Source organism: Balaenoptera acutorostrata, chromosome 4, assembly GCF_949987535.1.
Source record: "Balaenoptera acutorostrata chromosome 4, mBalAcu1.1, whole genome shotgun sequence".
NCBI classification, from domain to species: domain Eukaryota; kingdom Metazoa; phylum Chordata; class Mammalia; order Artiodactyla; family Balaenopteridae; genus Balaenoptera; species Balaenoptera acutorostrata.
This window is the reverse complement of record NC_080067.1, coordinates 54,786,351-54,807,472: the sequence shown is the minus strand read 5'-3', so window position 1 is coordinate 54,807,472 and position 21,122 is coordinate 54,786,351. Positions and strand designations below refer to the sequence as shown.

The following is a 21,122-nucleotide window of genomic DNA, read 5'->3' as shown; positions in this document are numbered from 1 at the left end:
CAATGATTACATAAACTAGGGCAGCATATTATATAGCTAGCAATTAAAAGGAAGACCAGGAAGACTACTGTAATAGCATGGAATATGTTTTTGATGCGATGCTGTATGACAAAGGATACAAATTGGACGTGCATCATGTTAGTAACTATATAAAAATAAAACTAATACAGGAAAAAGAAATATAAGGAACTTCTCCAGTGGTTTCCTTAGAACATTTTTTAAATTTTTCATAAATAAGCATGCATTAATTTTTAAATAAGAAAATATATTTCTAAAAGAAACAGAATGGATGAGTAACCGAAATGAGTGAATACTAAACAGTCAGAAGCTCATGTAACAAATACCTTGAGACTTCAGGCTCTGAGCCTCACTTACCATCCACTTTCCATCCTGATGTCTGACTATCCCTTTACATTCAAGGGAAGCTAAACAGTAGTTGAGGAAGCTTTGGGGTCTTGCCCCAGAACTTCCAGGGACTAATTCAGTGGCTGCGTGCAAGTCATTTGACTTTGGTGCCCCTATCTCAGAAGAACTGACCAAAATGCTGAGCATCTAGATACCATGAGAAGATAAAAAATATGAAGACCACATTTTCTCAGTATAATGATTTCATAGAATTTTAGGTCTGAAAGTGTCCTCCAAAATCAGGTAGCCCGCCCTTTCACTTTACAGATGAGGTCCGGAGAAAGGAGGCACTTGCCCAAGGCCACACAGCTGGTTACACGCAAGAGTTCAGCTGAAATCCAGGAGCGTGACTGCTGAGGCAGTGCCGTCTCCATTCTATAGAGGGCAGGAGTCCACTGGCCAACAGACAAGACCAAAAAGGCGGGGCATGTTCCCCGGCCATCTTCTCCACAACCACATTCACTCAAATGGAAAGAACACCCTTCTTCCAATAATTTTCAAAGACACGTATTTCTAAATTTGCTAACAAAGAGAAATTTATGGACTATAAACTAAACAACAATGAAGATAAAACAGTTCAAATAACATGTCAGATCCATGTATACATCTGAATGTCCTGGGACAGTCCTGATTTTGGATGTTCCGTGTGATGGTTCCACAGGCACTGCTGTAATTGTCATATCATGTGTCCCAATTTTTGGTCCAGGATATTAGGCCACCTCACCTATATACCAAAACCTTCCCATTTGCAAATAGACACCTGTGGACCACAGTGGAGGTGAACACACACACACACACACACACACACACACACACACACACACAGTTCCTTCTCCCTCCATAACAAACTGACCACCCTTCTCTGAGCTGAGTGCAGATGCACCGGGGTAGGCCTGGGAGTTCTTTTCCCTGGACAATATTAGCTCATGTCTTTCCACTCTAGGGAAAGGAAAACAATCATACCCGGACCTTCTGGCTTTGGTGATCGCAGTCATCGTCACCATCATTGTCGCACTGGGGGTGAAGAATTCCGTGGGCTTCAACAACGTACTCAATGTGCTGAACCTGGCAGTGTGGGTGTTCATCATGATTGCAGGCTGCTTCTTCATCAACGGGAAATACTGGGCTGAGGGCCAGTTCTTGCCCCACGGCTGGTCAGGGGTGAGTTCATTCCTAAATCCCAGTGTACCTGTTGCACGCTCTGCCTTCCACCCTGTGACAGTCTGAGACATACTTTCAAGAAAATGCTGCTTGTGTCATAACCTTCACGGCACTCTTTTCATCACCTTTTATCTGAATTTAATTGGAATGTTCTGAAGAAGTAGTTCTTTTTTATTTATTTGTTTCACAAACATTTGAGATCCTATTTTATGTGGAAAACAGTAATAGACTTGAAGTTTTGGTCACTTGCAATATACCTAATATTACGCTAAGTGCTCTGCATATAATATCTCATTTAACCTTCCTAATAACCTTGCAAGGAGGATATTTACATTCTGGTCTTACAGATGAAAAAAACTCACACTCAGAGAGGTCAAATGGCTTGCTATTAAGCACACAGTGTAAGTGCCCAAGTCAGGACCCAAAGCCAGGACTGTCCGACTCCACAGCCTGTACATGAGCAGCTCAGTCCTACAGAATCTCTCTACAGTCTATTCAGACAGCCCATAAATACGCAAGGCAGTAAAGGAGGCCGGGAGAGTGGGCGGGTGAGGAAAGCATGAGTGTTGCCTGGGTATGGAACAAGAAAAGAACAGTCTTCAAATCTAATCCCAACATTTGACCCAAGGTGGAGAGCCCTGCTGCGGTCTGAGAGCAGAGAAGTCCACCTGGTGTGGTCTGGGGGTTGGCAAGAGAGTGCGCTGGACCAAAAGGACATTTTCAGATCTCATCCCTGTGATCTGATGGTGTGGTTTATGCTAAAGAAAGATGGGAAGGTCCGAGTGGCAAATTCTTTACACTGAGAAGTACCAGTTCTAAGTCGCACCTGGATTCTTTCTCTAGCACGACTAAAAATTCTTACTTTACGGATTTATTGGTAAAGTTCACCAGCTCATTCTTCTTTATTTCATATAGTAGAATATAAATCAGAGAATTTTGAGTTAGAAGGGATCACAGAGGTCACCTGGTCCCATCCCCTCACTTAACAGGTAAATAAACTGAGGCTGGGAGAGGCACACCCACCCAGAATCAGTGACAGAAGCAAGTCCAGGATTCCACCCGTTTTGCTTTTGTAGTTTTTGCTTACACTGGTTTTCCTCCAAGAGGTCCAGGGACCAGAAATAGCTCTTGGAGAACACTCAAAATAACTTCTGTGTATTCTAAACCATGCCACGCTGTTCAATGCAGAGAAACAAGCAAGGAAGCAATTTAAGCCAAGATTTCTAGTCTTCTGCTTATCAGTAAGAATTCTGCAGAGTTCATCCCTCTCCCCTGAAGTGAATAAATCCTAAAACTGGTTAAAACCAGAAGAAGAGACAAAGAAACACTGTTAACCCCATTCTGGATTCCCAAGTCTATATTTTCTTATGATACAAATCATTCCCTTCCTATCAAATAAGAAAACAACAAATTATAATAATGAAAAAGAAAGAATGTTTTCCCAGAACTCAACTGCATTTTCATCATAGCACATGAAAATGTTCTCACCATTTTCTTAACAATGTAAGAAATTACTGGGTCATGGACCTACTACGAGACTTTGGCCGACAGTTAACTTCTGTGCTTTCAGGTTTTCTCATCTATCAAGTGGTAAAACTAATGACAACCAAATGTTTGCAAAAAAAGAATAAAATCTTAGATGTCTTTATGTGCACACTGTGTGGTTAGCAACAGCGATCATGACAGGAGGAAGCAGCTAGAATTTACCCACTACCTGCTGGGTGCCCAGCATTCTGCTCTAGGAATATTATCTCACGCTTATAACAAAACTTTAAAGCAGGTGCTGCTATCCCCAACTTACAAATGGAGAATTCAAGGCTCAGAGAAGCTGGGTAACTTGCCTGAAGTCACTTAGCTAGTCGGTGCCAGGACTGAAATTCCCACCCAGGTGTGTGGCTCCGAAGCCCCTCCCACTACACTGAGTGCCTTATGTATGATGACCCCTCCCTTCTGAGCCTTCTTGTAAAAAAAAGGTAATAATGTAATTAATCTGACATGTTACATTTTCATTTCCTTTAAGCCTTCACAAAGTCTTGGGGTCTTGGAGCTAGAAGGAGCATTAAGGTGGGGGTATAGTTAAGCCGGCCCAGGCCAAATGTGCATTTTTACTAAGACATCATATCGAAGCAATTTGAAAACTCTTCTTAATTACTCAGATCATGTTTAATTGTCAAAATCTTCCTAATAACTTATCTAAATGGCACACACTGTAGTCTAGGCCCCACGTGAAGACTGGAAATAGTCAATATCCTCTGTGTAAACACCCTTTGCCCATGCTGAAGAAGATGAACCAGTCTTTTAGCTCTTCCTTTTGTGCTTTGTTCCGGGGTCTTTACTCTCTTTGGGGGGGGGGGGGGTCTCCTCTCCCTGCTCAGGGGCTCCACATCCTTCCTCAGTCAGGAGCTGCCTCATCACGGAAGGAGCTAATCAAGCCAGGCTTAGCGGCTTCCCATTTACCCAATCCCAGTTCTCACTAGCTTCTACAGCAAGAAAAGAAAATTGGAAATCAGGCATAAAAAAGAAAGGAAGGATGCCATCCCTAACAATTTTTTCCTTATGACATACTCTTTCACATACACTTTTCATTTAATCTTCACCACAGCCTTGCAAGATAAGGACAATGATCTCCACGTTTATATCGAAATAACTGAAGTTTAGAAAAGTTAAGATCACAGATCTAGACTGTAATAGAGTTGAAATTCAATCCCAGTCCTAGATGAGCCAAAGCCCTTATTTACTCCATTACGCCCAGATTTGCACGCATCGAACCAACTGTCTTTTTTGGCACCTTTGGCCACTGACCTCACTCCAACCCAAACCTGCTACCTGGAGTAGGCTTGTCATTGGTCACCAAAAAAGCTTGGCTGGCATTTTGGATTTTTCGCTGCAAATCCATATTCCCTGCAAGAAATTCAAATATATGTCCTAGGGCTTCCCTGGTGGCACAGTGGTTGAGAATCTGCCTGCTAATGCAGGGGACACGGGTTTGAGCCCTGGTCTGGGAAGATCCCACATGCCGCGGAGCAACTGGGCCCGTGAGCCACAACTACTGAGCCTGCGCATCTGGAGCCAGTGCTCCGCAACAAGAGAAGCCACGATAGTGAGAGGTCCGCGCACCGCGATGAAGAGTGGCCCCCACTCGCCGCAACTAGAGAAAGCCCTCGCACAGAAACGAAGACCCAACACAGCCAAAAATAAATTAATTAATTAAAATATATGTCCTAGTGGCTGTGCCTAAAAACATCACTGAGCACAAAGGACAGCCCAGTGTGAAGATGCTGCTGACGCATCCTCCCTGCTATCCGCCTGGCCTTGGATTTCTGCCTTGTACATTTCCTCCACAGCCGACTGCCTAGACCTGTTCTTTCTCGACTTTGGTTTCAGGTTGCTTTTCCAGTCCAGCAAGGCCACTTTGAATATGGATGCTGTTTTTTAAGATCTGACACCTTCTCATGAGCATGTCATCCACCAAGTGAATAAACACACTCCCTACTCTGTCATCTGACAGTTGTCAACAAAATCGAGTTGCCTACTTGGCAGCTTCATGAACTTCTTCACTCCTTAAGGAAACTCTGACCCCCACCCCTGGCGAGGGGACTAGTGCAGAGCTCGAGTCCACTTTCTTCCTCAATCCCTTTCGGTAGGACGGGATGGAGGAAACCACTGTGGACAGAGCGGTTTGTAAGGATACCACTACATGACTTGAAACACAATTTTCAAGGACTCTGAAAGAGTTAAAGAGCAATCCATCCTCTGGCCATGGACCCCTCAGAAGCCTACTCTTTCCCTGCTCCGACCACTTCCTTCCAAAGAAAATAGCATAAGGAATGGTTTACTCACTTACAGGCTCTGGGTCAAATGCTTCTTTGGTCTTGAAGAGCTTAAGAACAACAAACATTTTTTTCCCTATATCAAGTAACTGCTGGCCCTCAGCTGAACCCCTGCTTCCATCTGCAATTCCTCAGCCCTCGAACACTGCTGGATGCGCATTCGCTATATGTTATTTGTTCTCGATGCTATCTTATGGTTTCTCTTTAACCAAATAAGACACTCTACCAGCACAAATAGCTCCCAGGAAAATGGTTCAGAGCAAGTATTTGTGGGGAATGCTGGCAGCCTCCAAACAAAGGAAAACCTGTTTCCCATGTCTCCACATTTGAATCCACTTGTTGGAACCTATTAGCACATTCCACTGTCGCTGTGGACAGGCTGCTAATAGATCTGGAGCATGAGGGTGGTAGGAAATGCTGTTAAAGTTGGAGTTTTGTCTTGTGACCTTGAGAGTGAATTATAAAAATGTGCCTAATTATCTCCTAGGCACATCTGACAGACACGCCAAGGCAGAATACAGAGAGCTGCCTCATCCTAATGCCTCTCAAATATCAGCAAGGCACAAGGGCCAGCTTTTAGGGATCCCAGACGCTGAGTAGCAGGCCAGCAATGACATTCTTTTGTCAACTAATTAAGCAGCGGCCCACCAGCAACTGAGGCACGTGCTGTTTCCCCACAAACCTCTGTAGAGGGAAGGAGCCATCTGGATCGCCTGGCTGAGCAGCTACACCAGGTGGACTTTGGAAAACAATTTCCATTAATGTCATCAAATAAAAATCAATACTGGTTTTTTTATTTATATAAAACATTAAAGGAAAGTTAGGATAAAGTACAGATGAACCCAGAAACACACACACACACACACACACACACACACACACACACACACACACTTCACCCATCAATTTAATTCACAGATGCTCACCCCTAGGTACCTCACACATTCTTTCATGCATGGAAGTGTATCCTAATCGTAAATACAAGAGGCCAGATCTGAGATCTGGGTAGAGTGAAGTGGAAAGCGGTTTTAGTGGGTATTTGGGTAGAGACACACCCATACACAGTTTCATTTCGTGGTTCTTTTGTATTTATCAGAGATTATTTGCTTACAAGGAAGAAAAACTCATTCAAACTAACTCAGGTACAAAGGTGACCCTATTTGCTAATTGTATTATCTTTTCTTACATAATCTGTTTATTTAATCTGTATCTTGTTAGGCCAGAGTCTGTTTGATCTTGGCAGGTGCGCTGATTTTTCCCCATTTGCCCACAGTCCCCAGATCCATTCTCTACCCCTCATGCTCTGTTGTGTGCTCTAGAAGACCCCCTGCTGGTTGCTCCCTGTTGGGTTTAGCCAATAGGAGATACCATCAGAAGGTGAGAAGAGAACAAGGCCAGGGTATTTCTTCCTCACTTCTTCCCAGCCTTGACCCCTAGAGTGCCTTCATTGAAATCATTCATTTGAACCATCTGAGTTAAATTCCATGTCCTGCCTATCACAGTAGAACCTCCAGATGTCCTACCTTTGATCTGTTTAGTCTTTCTTCAACCATAATTTCTTTCTAGTTCTACACATGCAAGTTCAGGCTAACAGACATTCTCTTTGCAAACTTATTCTCTCTCTTCCCGACTTGATCATAGTTAATTTTCTGGTATCTAATCATTATCAGTAATTGCCATCCATTCTTTCATTCATCTGGGGAAGAGTAGCATCCTTGTTTTACAAATAATATAGATATTTATTAATCTTGTTCAGTTTGTTACCACAGTCAAGGTAGCATTTCGGGTCGTGCAGCGTCCTCTAGACTCCAAGCCCCAGGAAGTCAAGAGTACTCAGAGCACTTTTTGCACATAACTGCATCCACATCACCAAGCACAGTTCCTGGTTCATGGGAGCAGTTAATAAAATGTGTCAAGTTCTAAAAGAAAAATAAGGAGGACGAGGAAGAGGAGGAGGAATTTGTGCCCTTGGTTTCATCTGTTCTAGAAAAACTTATAATAGTAATAAAATACTACTGACAAGAGGAATATTTATTAAGTATGTATTGTATTCTATGACTGTGGTTGACCGTATTATCTCATTTAATCCCTGGAACAATCCAACGAGCTAAACACGATTTTTATTTCCATTTAAGTGATAAAGAAAATGAGACCCCAAGGGGTTAGGAACTTGTTCTAGGTTACCAAGCTAGTACATGGCAGAACCAACCTAGGTCTGACAGTCTACAGAATCTGCACTCCTAACCAAGTCCTATGCCACCCATTTGCATGGCTCTGTGATTCCCTCTGGGGCCTTCAAAATTGGAAGGTGTCCCTCCAATTCTGTCTGGAGGTATCTTCCACTGAGTCTTCTTTTTCAGTTAAACATCCCCTGGTCCTCAGTTAATCTTCATATGGTACTGTTTACAGACCTCTCACCTTTTTCCAGGGTAGATTGGCCCTATAGTTCTTATTTAGGACCTTCCTACCCACCTACCCTCAGCAGGGAGCTCTTATAGTATCTATGACCTTTCCATCCAGCACTGATCACACCAAGTGGGCATGGCACTGTAGCCCTGGGACATCCTAATCGGGAGCAATGCATCTTCAGACTGATTGTCAGAAAAGGTCACTGTATGATTTACAAGAGGGTGTGTGTGTGTGTGTGTGTGTGTGTATGGGAAAAAAGATGTTAAAGGAAGAGAAGACAGGACTGTTTTCTGGAAGCTGTCTTAAAGCAAGGCTTTCCTTGATTGGAGCAGCTTAGTGAGCCTACAGTCCCAGCAATCATTCATCCCTGAACACCAGAGACATTTTTTAGACAAACGAAAACAAGCACGTTTCCAGACCTGTGAACCTCCACGTATGATGAGGTGAGATCTGTTTGACCTCCTTGTCTGGATGCCAAAGACACTTTCCACATCCTCAAATGGAGGACTTTGCTGGTGTGAAATTGGGAGTTATCTCCTCTCCCAGAAAGTATCCCCCTGGTGACAACCACTCGTTTGAGAAGTTCTTTCTATTAGAATAGATCAGGAGCTCTTAGATTTCTTTGTGTGCAGTGGACTCCTTGGCAGTCTGGTGAAGCCGATGGACTCCTTCTGAATTATGTTTATACTATGTATAAATTGTGTTTATAAATGAATAACCTAATTACATAGGAGTTCGAAAGAAATCAATTACAGTTAACCTCTGAACAACACGAGTTTGAACCAAGCGGTTCCACTTAGGTGGATTTTTTTTCAAAAGTAAATACTACAGTACTTCACCGGTCAGTGGTTGGTTGAATCTGCAGATACAGAACCACAGATATGAAGGAACCGAGTACATGGGGGAACCACAGATACAGAGGGCCAGTATAAGTTATACTCAAATTTTCAGCTGTGCTGTGGTCGGCACCCCTAACCCCCATGTTGTTCAAGGGTCAATTGTACATTGAAATATAGTTATAAAAATATTTTCAAATTGTGATATAACAATGTGCTTTGTTATTAGTGCTTTAAATATTAATATCTATGTCTAATAACTGACATAAATTGGAAGTCACAATGAGCACAAGTGGTATTTCAAGATCTCTGCAACAACTAATACGATGGGAAAATAGCCGATTGCTATTGGTGACAAAGTCACAGGTACTGTTAGTCACCTACACTCATAATTGAAAGAAATGATAACATTCAGTTGAAGGGTAGTGAAAAGAAAGATGTATTTTTTTCTCTGCAAAATTCTCAGACCCTCCCCCGCGAATTGCATGGACCCCAGAATAAGAACTTCCAGTTAGAGAACTGAAGCATTAAAGTCCTGACAGGAGAGACTGTAGAAGAGACCAACTCATTTTACAGATGAGCAAAGGTTGCTTTTGAAAGTTTGAGACGATCTTCCATTTTGTGATGTTCCTTGTAGGTTCCAGTTCTCAGTATTTTGTCTTTTACCTATTGAGAAGTCAGTAGGAAAGGTAAGAGTGAAAATTTAGGGACAGGTGTCTGCTTGGCACGTGTTTAGAATTTCATCATTTATAAACCGAATATGGAGAAAAGGAAAAAATGGTCAGTCCACAATGAGCCTCACTCCTGGACCCCTGGCTAGAGCTTGCAGGTTGCCAAATCCCCTCACCCCATACACAAAAGCCCAGAAAAACCTCTTTCGTCTTCCCCAAATGGGACATCCCCAAGCGTTCAAAGAGGCACATTTCTTACTTTCAGCTGATAATGAGAATGCTAAGGTGGGAAAACATAATTTAAACTTTGATAGATTCTTTGGAAGAAAGTCAGACACTCCTCAATGGAAGATTTTCACTGCTTGACTCATCAAGTCACAACCACCCTTGGGATGACATAGGCTCCTGTCAGACAGACATCCAGCAGATGTCACTGGATACCATCTCCTCAGCTTCACACTGCCTCACTCCTCATCCTTCCCCTGCCTTGTAGCCCAACAAGGCCACTCAAGCCCCCAAAAGGAACACTAAAATCAAGTTGTCTCTACCTGTCCTCCCATGAAAGACACTACACGATTTGAAGATCTGAAAATCTTTTATATCATTTCACATCTGGAAGATGCCCTGGAAATGATCTACCAGGGTCACTAATGGTAATCTGGGCAGGACAATTTGTGCAAAAGCATCTGAGCCCCCTACACTAAATGCCAGAAGCACCCACCCCCATGTCTCTGTGTCAGTCACAAGTACCTCCCTACATTTCCAAACATCTCCTAAGGGCAGTCATACAGACCCTGGTTGTGATTGAGAACCACTGAATGAAAACAAAGCACAAAGAAGTTAATGAGCTCCCCAAGACATAGGGGTAGCCAACTTACTGATTTATTTATAACCCCACTTACTTCCAAAAGTTATTTGAATGTGCTGAATGACCTAGTTTTTATTTGGATATAATTCCTCTTATCTTCATTTTACACATGGGGGAGTTTCCCAGTGTCACACAGCTAGAAAGTAGAGATCCGAACTCAAGCGTTTAGCACAAGTTCCACCATGTTACTCCTTCTACCACTCAGTACTGTTTGCCGGGCACCAGGCAATTCTGGGGACCATGTCAGGCCCTGGTGCTGCCCTGACACTTTGAGTCTGATAAATGTCTTCATCCCTACAGGTGCTGCAAGGAGCAGCCACATGTTTCTACGCGTTCATTGGCTTTGACATCATCGCCACCACCGGAGAGGAAGCCAAGAACCCCAACACATCCATCCCTTATGCTATCACTGCCTCCCTGGTCATCTGCCTGACAGCATATGTATCCGTAAGTACCAAATGCTTATGTGACCCTCCTCATGGCCTTTTCATATTTGACCTTAAAATGTGGCTCTGGGACTGGGTTTCCTTCTGTCAGGAAGTAATCCTTTACTTGTGCCTTCTCGGTGTTTGTACGCATATGTTTCGTGTTGCTCCCTCTTTTTACACTGGCTCAAGTTCGCCCCTTCAGGTTTCCCCGCCAAGGGCAGTCCTTAGAATGGAGCCTTCAGGCTGTCTCCTGAGGGTCACGCCCCTCAGACACTCCGCACACCTCTGATGTGTCATGTCTCAGCTCCCATCCCGGAATTTCTATCACAGAAATAGTTCAGCCACATGCAACATCCCCCTCAGCCCCTGGCAGCGGAGAGGACCAGCTGGTAAGCCAACAGATGTGTGCTTACACAAGTCGCCCCAAGTCCTGGGGGTCCCACTCACTTCAGTCACCACAATTATCATAGAAGGAGCCAGCAGCCGGGGTGCACCCTGTCAGCCCTGCCGCTCCTGCTGCCACAGCGTGCGACAAGAACCTCCTAACAACCCCGACCAAAAACACGGGAAAAACACCTTTAGCAACAACCTGAAGAAACCAGGCCAAGGGATCATTAAGGCAAGCTGCAAAACAGGATTGTCCTGGAAGCCGAAGGAAAACATGAGAGCAGCACTGGATGTGGTTTGCCCACCCAAATCTTTACGGATGGGTCAATTATCACCACCACCCCCCGCCGCCGCCCCATGCACACACATGCAACTGGCTTCATCTTATCCAACCCTGATGATCCCTGCAGACAGAATGTTCAGGAACAGCTGGGGGTGGGGGAAGCAGGCAGGGGTAGCAGCGGAGACACTCTGCTCTGCATTCCCCCTCCTACTCCTCCCTCACACCTCCCCTCCTCCAGGAGTCAGCCATTGTAGCACACACAGTAAAGTTAATAATCACAGCTCCTTCCTTAGAACAGTGCTTTATAGACTACAGAATATGTCTACACATCTACCAACTTTTGCCCATCCTAATCTAATGTGGGCAGGAGACACTCCGAGAGTTGCTGTAAGAATCTATCCCTCTCTCCTCAGGTCTACCCCGATGTTGCTGGGAAAGATTCCCTTTTAGAATGCGTGGGCCCTAACCATGCCTCAGGGGTTGTTTGGTCTTGTGTTGGTCAGCAGGCTGCCTTTCTACCACCAGGAAAAGAGTCAAATTGCTGGGCTGTGGTCATTCATCTTGCTGTCCTCCCTAGTGGTGCACGGCTTCACTGGAGGATCTTGACTCCTGAGAAATAGGCAAAGAGGTGATCTAGAAATGAACCACCCTCCCCTTTTCAGGCTCTGGACTCCCTCACTGATGCCAGGATTGGCCTTCACAGGCCAGGGGGCACCTGGTCTTATGACTGGCGGCTCCATCACCTGGGGCCAATTATGATGGGAGGGATGTTACAGCAGATCTATGACGTGTGAGGAGAAATAGGTCCTGGTTAAGCAAAGCCGTAGTGGTCTTATAGCCCACAGTAGCACTGGATTCCATCCTGATGCCATAATTTATTTCTTGGCCTGCCTGGTTCCTGGGACTGAGCTACAGAGAGGAAATGGAAACATGAGTCCCGTCAGTTAATCGGTTGTAGATCTCCTATGCATTTATCTTTAGAGTTTTGATCTCTGGTCTTTAGGGTAAGATCTAGTACAGTTAAGATCCTGTAGGGCCCTGAAAGTGTAAAAGAAATGAGACTCTTGTCCAGGTGGGCATGGTGCTCATGGTCACTGCCAAGCCCTGGCTCTAGTGCCTTTGGCTGCAGCTCCTTCCATCGGATAATATCTGCCCTTCATTGAACTATCAGTGTAGCTCTGCTTTCATGGAGCTGAAATACCTGCAGACTTATCCCTCAGATACAAAAGGGTCGCAGAGAGATATTACAAATGATTTGGTCTAGTCCACTAAATTCACATGTGGGGAGAAAATACTGAGACCAAGCGTTCCAAAGGCCAAATAACTGGTCTAAAGTAAAGGCACGTGCCAAGAAGTGGCAGATCCAAGCTCCCATGCAGGACCAGGCCTCTTTCCTCTCCTATGGGACCTCCATCCGTGCTTCAGACAGACCCCTCCACCTCCAGCCATGTTTCCTCTTGTTTTAACAGGTGAGCATGATCTTAACTCTGATGGTGCCGTATTACGCGATTGACACGGAATCCCCGCTCATGGAGATGTTTGTGGCTCGTGGGTTCTACGCTGCAAAATTCATAGTGGCCATCGGGTCAGTTGCGGGACTGACAGTCAGCTTGCTGGGCTCCCTCTTCCCAATGCCGAGGGTCATCTATGCCATGGCTGGCGATGGGCTCCTTTTCAGGTAAGGGGTATGCTCAGTGGCATTTATTCTATTCTTCCATGCCTGCCCAGGGAGACTGCCACCCACTGTCAGCCTGACTGTAATTTTGATGTGAGTACCTGTCACATAGACAATGGAACTGGTCATATATCTTGGCAAAGGGTTTGAGTGAAATTAGTTTAGGTCCTAAAACAGACCCTCCATTTGATTCTGGGTCCCTCAATCTAGCAACAAACTAATATGTCCCCCCAATGGCCCCCTCCCCTCTTATTTGACATTGTATAAAGATGATGAGTGCCAAAATGCTACATTGGGTGGCCTCCAGAAGGAAGAAGCCATCCCAGGGGCATCTGAGGCTTGCCCTCACATTGAGGCCTGACGACTACCCCTCTGAAGCTGAAAAAGTTCACAGTTACAATCAAACAGAGGATAAGACCGTCTGAACAGAGCCTAATAACAGTAGCAACAATTGCTACCATTTATTGAACATTTGTGTATCCCAGGTATATGGTATCCCATTTAGTCAGCACAATAACTCTATTTTACAGAAGAGTATACTAGATGAATATACTCAGAGAGGTTAAAAAAAAAAAAAACAACTTGCCCCAAATCCCCCAGGTGCTGGGTGGCGGGGTCAGGATTTGAACCCAGGACTGTCTGACCCCGACAACCAGACTTTTAACCACACCAATATACTGACACTTCCAGCCCCCTAAGCTGGCCATGAAGTAGCCTATCTGCCCACGGTACAAGGGGATGTGGCCCCATCTCTTGGTCCCTAGTGTCTACCGTGTGAAGAGCTTGCAGGGAAGGCATTCTTCAAGCGCTCAAAACAAGGAGTAAACCTCCAAGGAGCTCTCAGGAGTGCAGAGAGATCCAGCTCAGGGACTTTATCTCTGCCATAGGCTGTCACATTCTGCACCGTTTCCTCCGCACACCCCCTGAGGCCACCACTGAGCTGTGACCTTGGGGGAGCTGGAAAGATCAAGAAAAGGCTGACTAGCTATCTATTTTATATTTGGTAGTGAATATATGTCCATGCCACTCTCTCACTTCGTCCCAGATTACCCTTCCCCCTCCCCGCAGCCGCATAGCACAGGGAGATCAGCTCGTGCTTTGTGACCACCTAGAGCGGTGGGATACGGAGGGTGGGAGGGAGATGCAAGAGGGAGGGGATATGCGGATATATGTATATGTATAGCTGAATCGCTTTGTTATAAAGCAGAAACTAACACACCATTGTAAAGCAATTATACTTCAATAAAGATGTTAAAAAGAAAAAAAATAGGGCTGACCATAGTGGAGGTGTGACAACTTCACACATCCAAAAGGTTTTTCAGCTGTCAAAGAAAACCAAGAGGAAAGATGCTGGGGCTCCGAGCACAGTTTATAGTCTTGTTTGAATCATGGAAATAAGGGAGGAATGGAAGAGGAGGGAGGAGGGAGTGCCAGGATGAAAGAGGAGGAGGCGGGAACCTACCTAAGCCTCCAGGAACTGCTAAAGAAGGGTGCCATTCAGTCACCCTTGTTGGTCTTCTCTATCTTCTCCAGTTAGTAAGTGGCCGGATTTAGCCTTCATCCAGGAGCACATGTTCTCAATGACTGTACTATTTTGCCAACCAAATCCCTGTACTTCTGTTGTAGAGCAAGTGCTTCTCAAGCTTTGGCATAAATCAGAATCCTCTGGAGGTTTTCTAAAGCGTAGAGTTTGTTGGGCCCCGCTCCCAGAGAGCCTGACATGGTAGGTCTCAGGTAAAGCCTGAGAATACATATTTCTAACAAGTTCCAAGGTGATGCTGATGCTGTTGATCCACGGACCACACGTTGGGTCAGACAGGTGTAGAGGACCCCCAAGCGGATGTATGACTTCGCCAAGTATCCCTTCTTCATAGCAAGGCTTATGCTTCAATTTAGATTTCTGAGAACCCCCTAGACTCAATCAACCCATCACATCACATAATGAAGTAGGAATTTTAATAAAGAAGTTTGGCTCAAACTCAAGGAATTAAAGTAAATTCTGTTTAAATTATATTCCGGGAACCGAACGCTGGGGTAGGAATAGCAGCTGTATTTAAAGCAGTGAATCCAGAAGTAAGCTGGAGAAGCAGGACCAGGAGGTGTTAAACCATGTTGAATCAATCCCCACGTGTAGCTCACCGTGAACCCTCTGCTTGCCCCTCCCTTCAGGTTCCTGGCTCACGTGAGCTCCTACACGGAGACCCCAGTGGTGGCCTGCATCGTGTCGGGGTTCCTGGCGGCTCTCCTCTCCCTATTAGTCAGCCTGAGAGATCTGATTGAGATGATGTCCATCGGCACCCTCCTCGCCTACACCTTGGTCTCTGTCTGCGTCTTGCTCCTTCGATACCAACCAGAAAGTGACATTGACGGGTTTGTCAAGTTTTTGTCTCAGGAGCACACAAAGAAGAAGGAGGGCATTCTGGCTGAGTGTGAGAAGGAAGTTTGCTCTCCCGTGAGTGAAGGGGAAGAGTTTTCCGGCCCAGCCACCAACACATGTGGGGCTAAGAACTTACCATCCTTGGGAGACAATGAGATGCTCATAGGGAAATCAGACAAGTCAACCTACAACGTCAACCACCCAAACTACGGCACCGTGGACGTGACCACAGGCATAGAAGCCGATGAAACTGAAAACATTTATCTCATCAAGTTAAAGAAGCTGATTGGGCCCCGTTACTACACCATGAGGATCCGGCTGGGCCTTCCAGGCAAGATGGACCGGCCCACAGCAGCGACAGGGCACACGGCGACCATCTGCGTGCTCCTGCTCTTCGTCCTCATGTTCATCTTCTGCTCCTTCATCATCTTTGGTTCCGACTACATCTCAGAGCAGAGCTGGTGGGCCGTCCTTCTGGTCATTCTCATGGTGCTGCTGATCAGCATCCTGGTGTTTGTGATCCTGCAGCAGCCAGAGAACCCCAAGAAGCTGCCCTATATGGCTCCCTGTCTCCCCTTTGTGCCTGCCTTTGCCATGCTGGTGAACATCTATCTCATGCTGAAGCTCTCCACCATCACATGGATCCGGTTTGCGGTCTGGTGCTTTGTGGGTAAGCAACTTCCTTTGAAACCTTGAGAGTTCCCTTCTAAGGCCTTGATCAGGCATATCTCAAAATTACCTCCTAGCTGGACTGGGCATGACTATTCCAAGAGAAATCTGGCTGGTTCTGTGGATCCCTACTTCCTGCTTTCGAGTCAAAACAGCCAGTTGTGCCCTTTCTGCCTGTTATGGTCTTGGTTGTTAGTTTTGAAGAATTATACTGATCAATCCATCACTTCATTGAATACTATTACTGGATGTTCTTTTGGTGGATAATTAGTATCATAGAAAGTCCACTTAAAATGAATCCACATTTTTAAAAAGGACAAAAATAACATAAAAATGAGGGTGGGAAAGGCTGATTGGAATTCTTAAAAACTAAAAATTATGAAAAATTTTATTTATCTTACGTTCAACAAAATTAAAATAGCAATCATGCCATGTTTTTTTAAATGAGCAAACTATGAATTAAGTATGGGGTTTTAGGCACAGTTTTTTGACAAAATTGTATCATGGCACCATTTAACAGCCCTCACTTTTTGTTGACTTTGCAAAATATTCAAGTTTTTCATTTTTTCCCAAGATCTTTAGTCATCCTTTGATATTCCAATCATTCTCTTGGGAAGTACCCATCATACCATCATCCTTGTTGCTTTTCTCTTCTTCTATTGATAACTGATAGGACTCTGTTGGGTCATCAACATCCACAGCTTTGAGTGAATTACTATTGCTCTCTCTAAACTCACTTTCACTGCCTTCAGGAAGTCCTGTATCATTCCCAAGATTTCTAGTTTTCCTTTGGGATCAATTTATATTATATTCACATTACATGTTTATCCTATATGACCATCACTGATGTTTATGAAATTGCTGGGGATTGGTGCTTGTGATAACTTGAGAGGGATGTTTAAGTGAAGACTAATTTTAAAGTTCCTTAGTTATTATTTTTGTATTTCCTATACAACTTGGTAACCCTGGGGTCTCTGGCAACAAATACTTAGCTAAGGAGAGTCCTTAGGTGCTTTGAGGAATAGGAAAGTAGAGAATAAGTAACTCAGCCTTAAGGGAGGCAAGACAAATATGTGTGAATCAACCAGCCTGGGCAAGGCAGCATAGAGAGTCATTGAGTTGTAGCCCATCCACTCCTTGAGGTCAGGGATATGGGTGTTCAACCTGGTGACCTCTATGCTGGAACATAGTTCGTGCTTAATAAATACTTCTCTATGATTGTAAAGCACTCTTCAGATGAAAAAAAGGAAACTTCCAGTCAGAATAGCTGGAAAGGACTTTAAGGAGGTAGAATTTGAACTGGTCCTATAAGATAGGATTTAGGTAGAGGGAAGTGGGGGGAAAACACAGTATTCAAAGGAAAGAACATATGTCTCCCAGAAGACTCCTCACATCCGAAGGCCATCCTATGCTTTCCTGTAAGCATTTTGTACCAATTTTTCACTACCCTCAGCCTCATCCCTTGTTAGACTTTAAGGGATCTCTTGAGAGGACCCCACCGACTCATCAAAGTTCTAAGCACTTATATGATTTATTCACAATCTCTCTTTTCTGTTTAAACATTTTTCCACTGGAACTAGAAGCTAACCAATGGAAAGATGCTTTATGGGTAGAAATGAATGAAGTGGGTAGAAATATTACAGTCATGTATTTGTCAAATGAATGAAGGCACAGACACAAATACACATGAATTTATTCATCTTTTCCTGGACTATTTAAGCTAGAAGAAGCCTCCAACATCTAGTACAGTGTTACCCACAGTGTGGTGACCATTCCATTGTTAACATTTGGACTGATTTTAGAGAGTATATGAATGAACTTTTTAAAATATTATATGATTATTATTCACTTTCACAAATACTAGAAAAATATATACATTCACATGAATCTGGTGATTATTTTTAAATTTTAAAAGTGAGTCAAGGAGATTCAAGATGGCAGAGAGTAGGTGGACGTGGAGTTCATCTCTCTCCACGGATGCATCAGGAATACATCTGTAGATGCAACAATTCTCACAGAACACCAGCTGAAAACTAGCAGAAGACCTTGGACACTGGAAAGGACTATAAAGATCCCTGCATAACTGGGTAGGATGGAAAAAAAGAAGGGAGAAGGAGGAGGAGAGGAAGATGGACAGGACCTGTACCCCAGGGAGGGGAAGCTGAAGCAGAGGAGAGAGTCCCGAATTTGGGGAAACCCCCTCTCTGACGGGAAATAGACTGGGACAGAAGGGAAGCATTAGAGGCTGTCGGAAGAGGGTGAAGCAGCCAGTCTGTGGCAGACAGGACAGAGTGAGAAATACACAGACGGTCCGTACTGTGGCCATATGTGCCTGGGACTGGGACGTGTATTCACAGGTGTGCAAAGGGGCTGGGAGCTGGTGTGTGGGGACTGGAGAACAGGCTCAGAGCGAGAACTGCTGTTGGCTGTGGGGAGACGGACTGAGGGGACGGGAGGGAGGAAATCTGCAGCAGGGAAAGCCTAGGGAGGAAGACCGGACTGCCATGGAAGTAGGGTGCTATTGCTCAGTCACACGCAGGGGGAGGGGCCACTATTGTAGCCTCTCTCTACCTACACACCGGCACCTGCCAGTGACAATAAAAGAAGCCCAGGGGACTTCCCTGGTGGCGCAGTGGTTGGGAGTCCATCTGACGGTGGGGGGACACGGGTTCGAGCCCTGGTCCTGGAAAATCCCATGTGCCGCGTACCAGCTGGACCTGCGCACCACAGCTACTGAGCCTGCGCTCTAGGGTCCGCCAGCCACAACTACTGAAGAGCGCACACCTGGAGCCCACGATCCGCAACAAGAGAAGCCGCCACAATGAGAAGCCTGCGCATCACAATGAAGAGTGGCCCCTGCTCGCCGCAACTGGAGAAAGCCTGAGCACAGCACGAAGACCCAACACAGCCAAAAAATAAACAAATAAATAAAGAAATTTATTTAAAAAAAAAAAAAAAAGAAGCCCACTCAGGGCTGGCTCTTGTGCGCTGGCTGCTGAGCAATAAAAAAAGCCCCCTCAGGGCTGGCCCTCATGTGCCTTATGCCAGGCAGCAGAAAAGGCCCTCCTTAGGGCTCTTGCACCCGTGGCCACCGGCTTCCCTGCGCATTTGGTGCACCTGGGGCTCCCATGATCCAAGCAGTCATACCACCTCTGCGCCCGGTCCTCACAGGGGCAGACCCAAGAGCTCCAAGGCAGACTCAGGACAAGACTCCTGTAGGTGGACCACGTACAGAGCTGGGGATAAAACCAAAGCTGAACCCCAGGGATGGGGTGACTAAGGAAGAAGATGGAAAATCTTTCTACCAGCTGTACAAGCTGCAAATTAAATCCCCACAATCAGTTAGGTAGACCCTGTGTCTATGGAATATCTGAGTAGACACTGAGTGTTCCCACAAATGAAAACGGTCTAGCTCTGGCAGCTGTGGACGTTGGGGGCAGCACACACAGGAACTAGGCCAGATCAGAGCCTGAGTGGTCCCCACAGTGCCCACAGCAGGTCCAGAGACCAGCCGGGAGGCAGAGGGGGGGCTGTGGCTCACGGCGTGTGCAAGGACACTTACAGCAGACATCCCACGGAAACATAATTATTACTATTGACTTTATTATGTTTTGATTCATTCTGTTGTTGGTTCTAGCTTTTTTTTTTTTTTTTGGTTTCTTTTTCTTTCTTTTTTTGTTTGTTTGTTTCTTGTTGTTTTAGGGGGTTTTTTGTTTTGTTTATTTAGTCTTTTGGGATCTCTGTTTTATAACTTTTTAAATTTTTTTTATACATTTCTATTTATACTTTGCTTTTCTGTTGTTCTGTGTTCTTTTCCCTTATTTTTTTCTTCCTCTTTTTCTTTAATATTTTTCTTTTATATATATATATTTCTATTTCTACTTTGCTTTTCTGTTGTCCTGTGTTTTTTCCCTTTTTATTTTATTTTATTATTATTATCTTTTTAATCATTTGTATTGGTTTGTTGTTTCCTTGCTTTATTCTTCAGTTGGCACACTGCTTTGGTTTTGTTTTTAGGTTATGTGTTTTTGTTACTTTTAATCCTAATTGTTTGATTTCATTTTTGAATTCTTCTATTTGTCTGGTTGTTCTCTGGCTTTTTGTTTTATTTGGCTCTGTTTTTGTTTCTTTTATATGTGTATTTCCTTGTTTCTGTTTCTGTTTGATTTTGTTTTTACCATTTCTCTGGGGTTTTGTTTGTCTTTTTTTTCTTTAATATATTTTCTATTTTTTTAAATATCTGTTTCTATGTTGCCTTTTTGCTCTTCTGTCTTATTTCCCCTTTCTGTTTTTCTTTTTTTTTTTTAATATCATTTTTGTTGGTTTGGTTTGTTTCTTTGCTTCATTCTTCAGTTGGCACTCTGCTTTGGTTTTGTTTTTTGGTTTTGGGTTTTTGTCAGCTTTCTTCTTAAATTGTTTGATTTTCTTCTTGGATTCTTTTGTTTGTCTGGTTGTTCTCTTGCTATTTGATTTATTTTGTTCTGCTTTTGTTTCTTTTCTGTGTGTGCATGTTTCCTTGTTTCTCTTTCTGTTTGTATGATTTTACTTTTTACCATTTGTCTGGGGTTTTGTTAGTCTTTTTTTTTTTTTTCTTAATCTCCCTTATTGCCGGGACAAGCGACTTGTGGGGTCATGGTCCCTCAACCAGAAGTCGAGCCTGAGGCTCTGGAGTGGGAGCACTGAGCCCGGGATGCTGGACCACTAGAGAATTCCTGGCCCCAGGGAAGATTAATCACCAAGAGCTCTCCAACTGCCAGCAGCTCCCAACGCTGGACACCTCACACTAAACAACAAACAAGACATGAACAAAAACCCACCCATCAGCACACAGACTACCTAAAGTGATACTAAGCTCACAGACACCCCAAAACATACCACATGACATGGCCCTTCTCATCAGAGGGAAAATACTCAGCTTCACCCACCAGAACGCAGGTACCAGTCCCTCCCATCAGGAAGCCTACACAAGGCACTGGACCAACTCCACCACCGGGGGCAGAGAACAGAAGCAAGAGGAACTACGACCCTGCAGCCGAGGGAAAGGAGACCTCAAATACTGTAAATTAGACAAAGTGAGAAGACAGAGAAATATCTTATAGGCAAAGGAGCAAGATAAAAACCCA

At 44.5% G+C, this 21,122-nt stretch overlaps 1 protein-coding gene across 1 annotated transcript in view; it reads left to right on the top strand.

Moving 5' to 3' along the window:
* The window catches only part of SLC7A14 (solute carrier family 7 member 14), a 127,366-nt gene that overhangs the window by 82,108 nt on the left and 24,136 nt on the right, over positions 1 to 21,122 (top strand). Inside the window, exons 4-7 of the mRNA XM_007197518.2 lie at positions 1,349 to 1,566; positions 10,481 to 10,627; positions 12,748 to 12,956; positions 15,123 to 16,000. Of these exons, the coding sequence (XP_007197580.2) occupies positions 1,349 to 1,566; positions 10,481 to 10,627; positions 12,748 to 12,956; positions 15,123 to 16,000 (1,452 nt within the window). The remainder of the gene's footprint in view (positions 1 to 1,348; positions 1,567 to 10,480; positions 10,628 to 12,747; positions 12,957 to 15,122; positions 16,001 to 21,122) is intronic.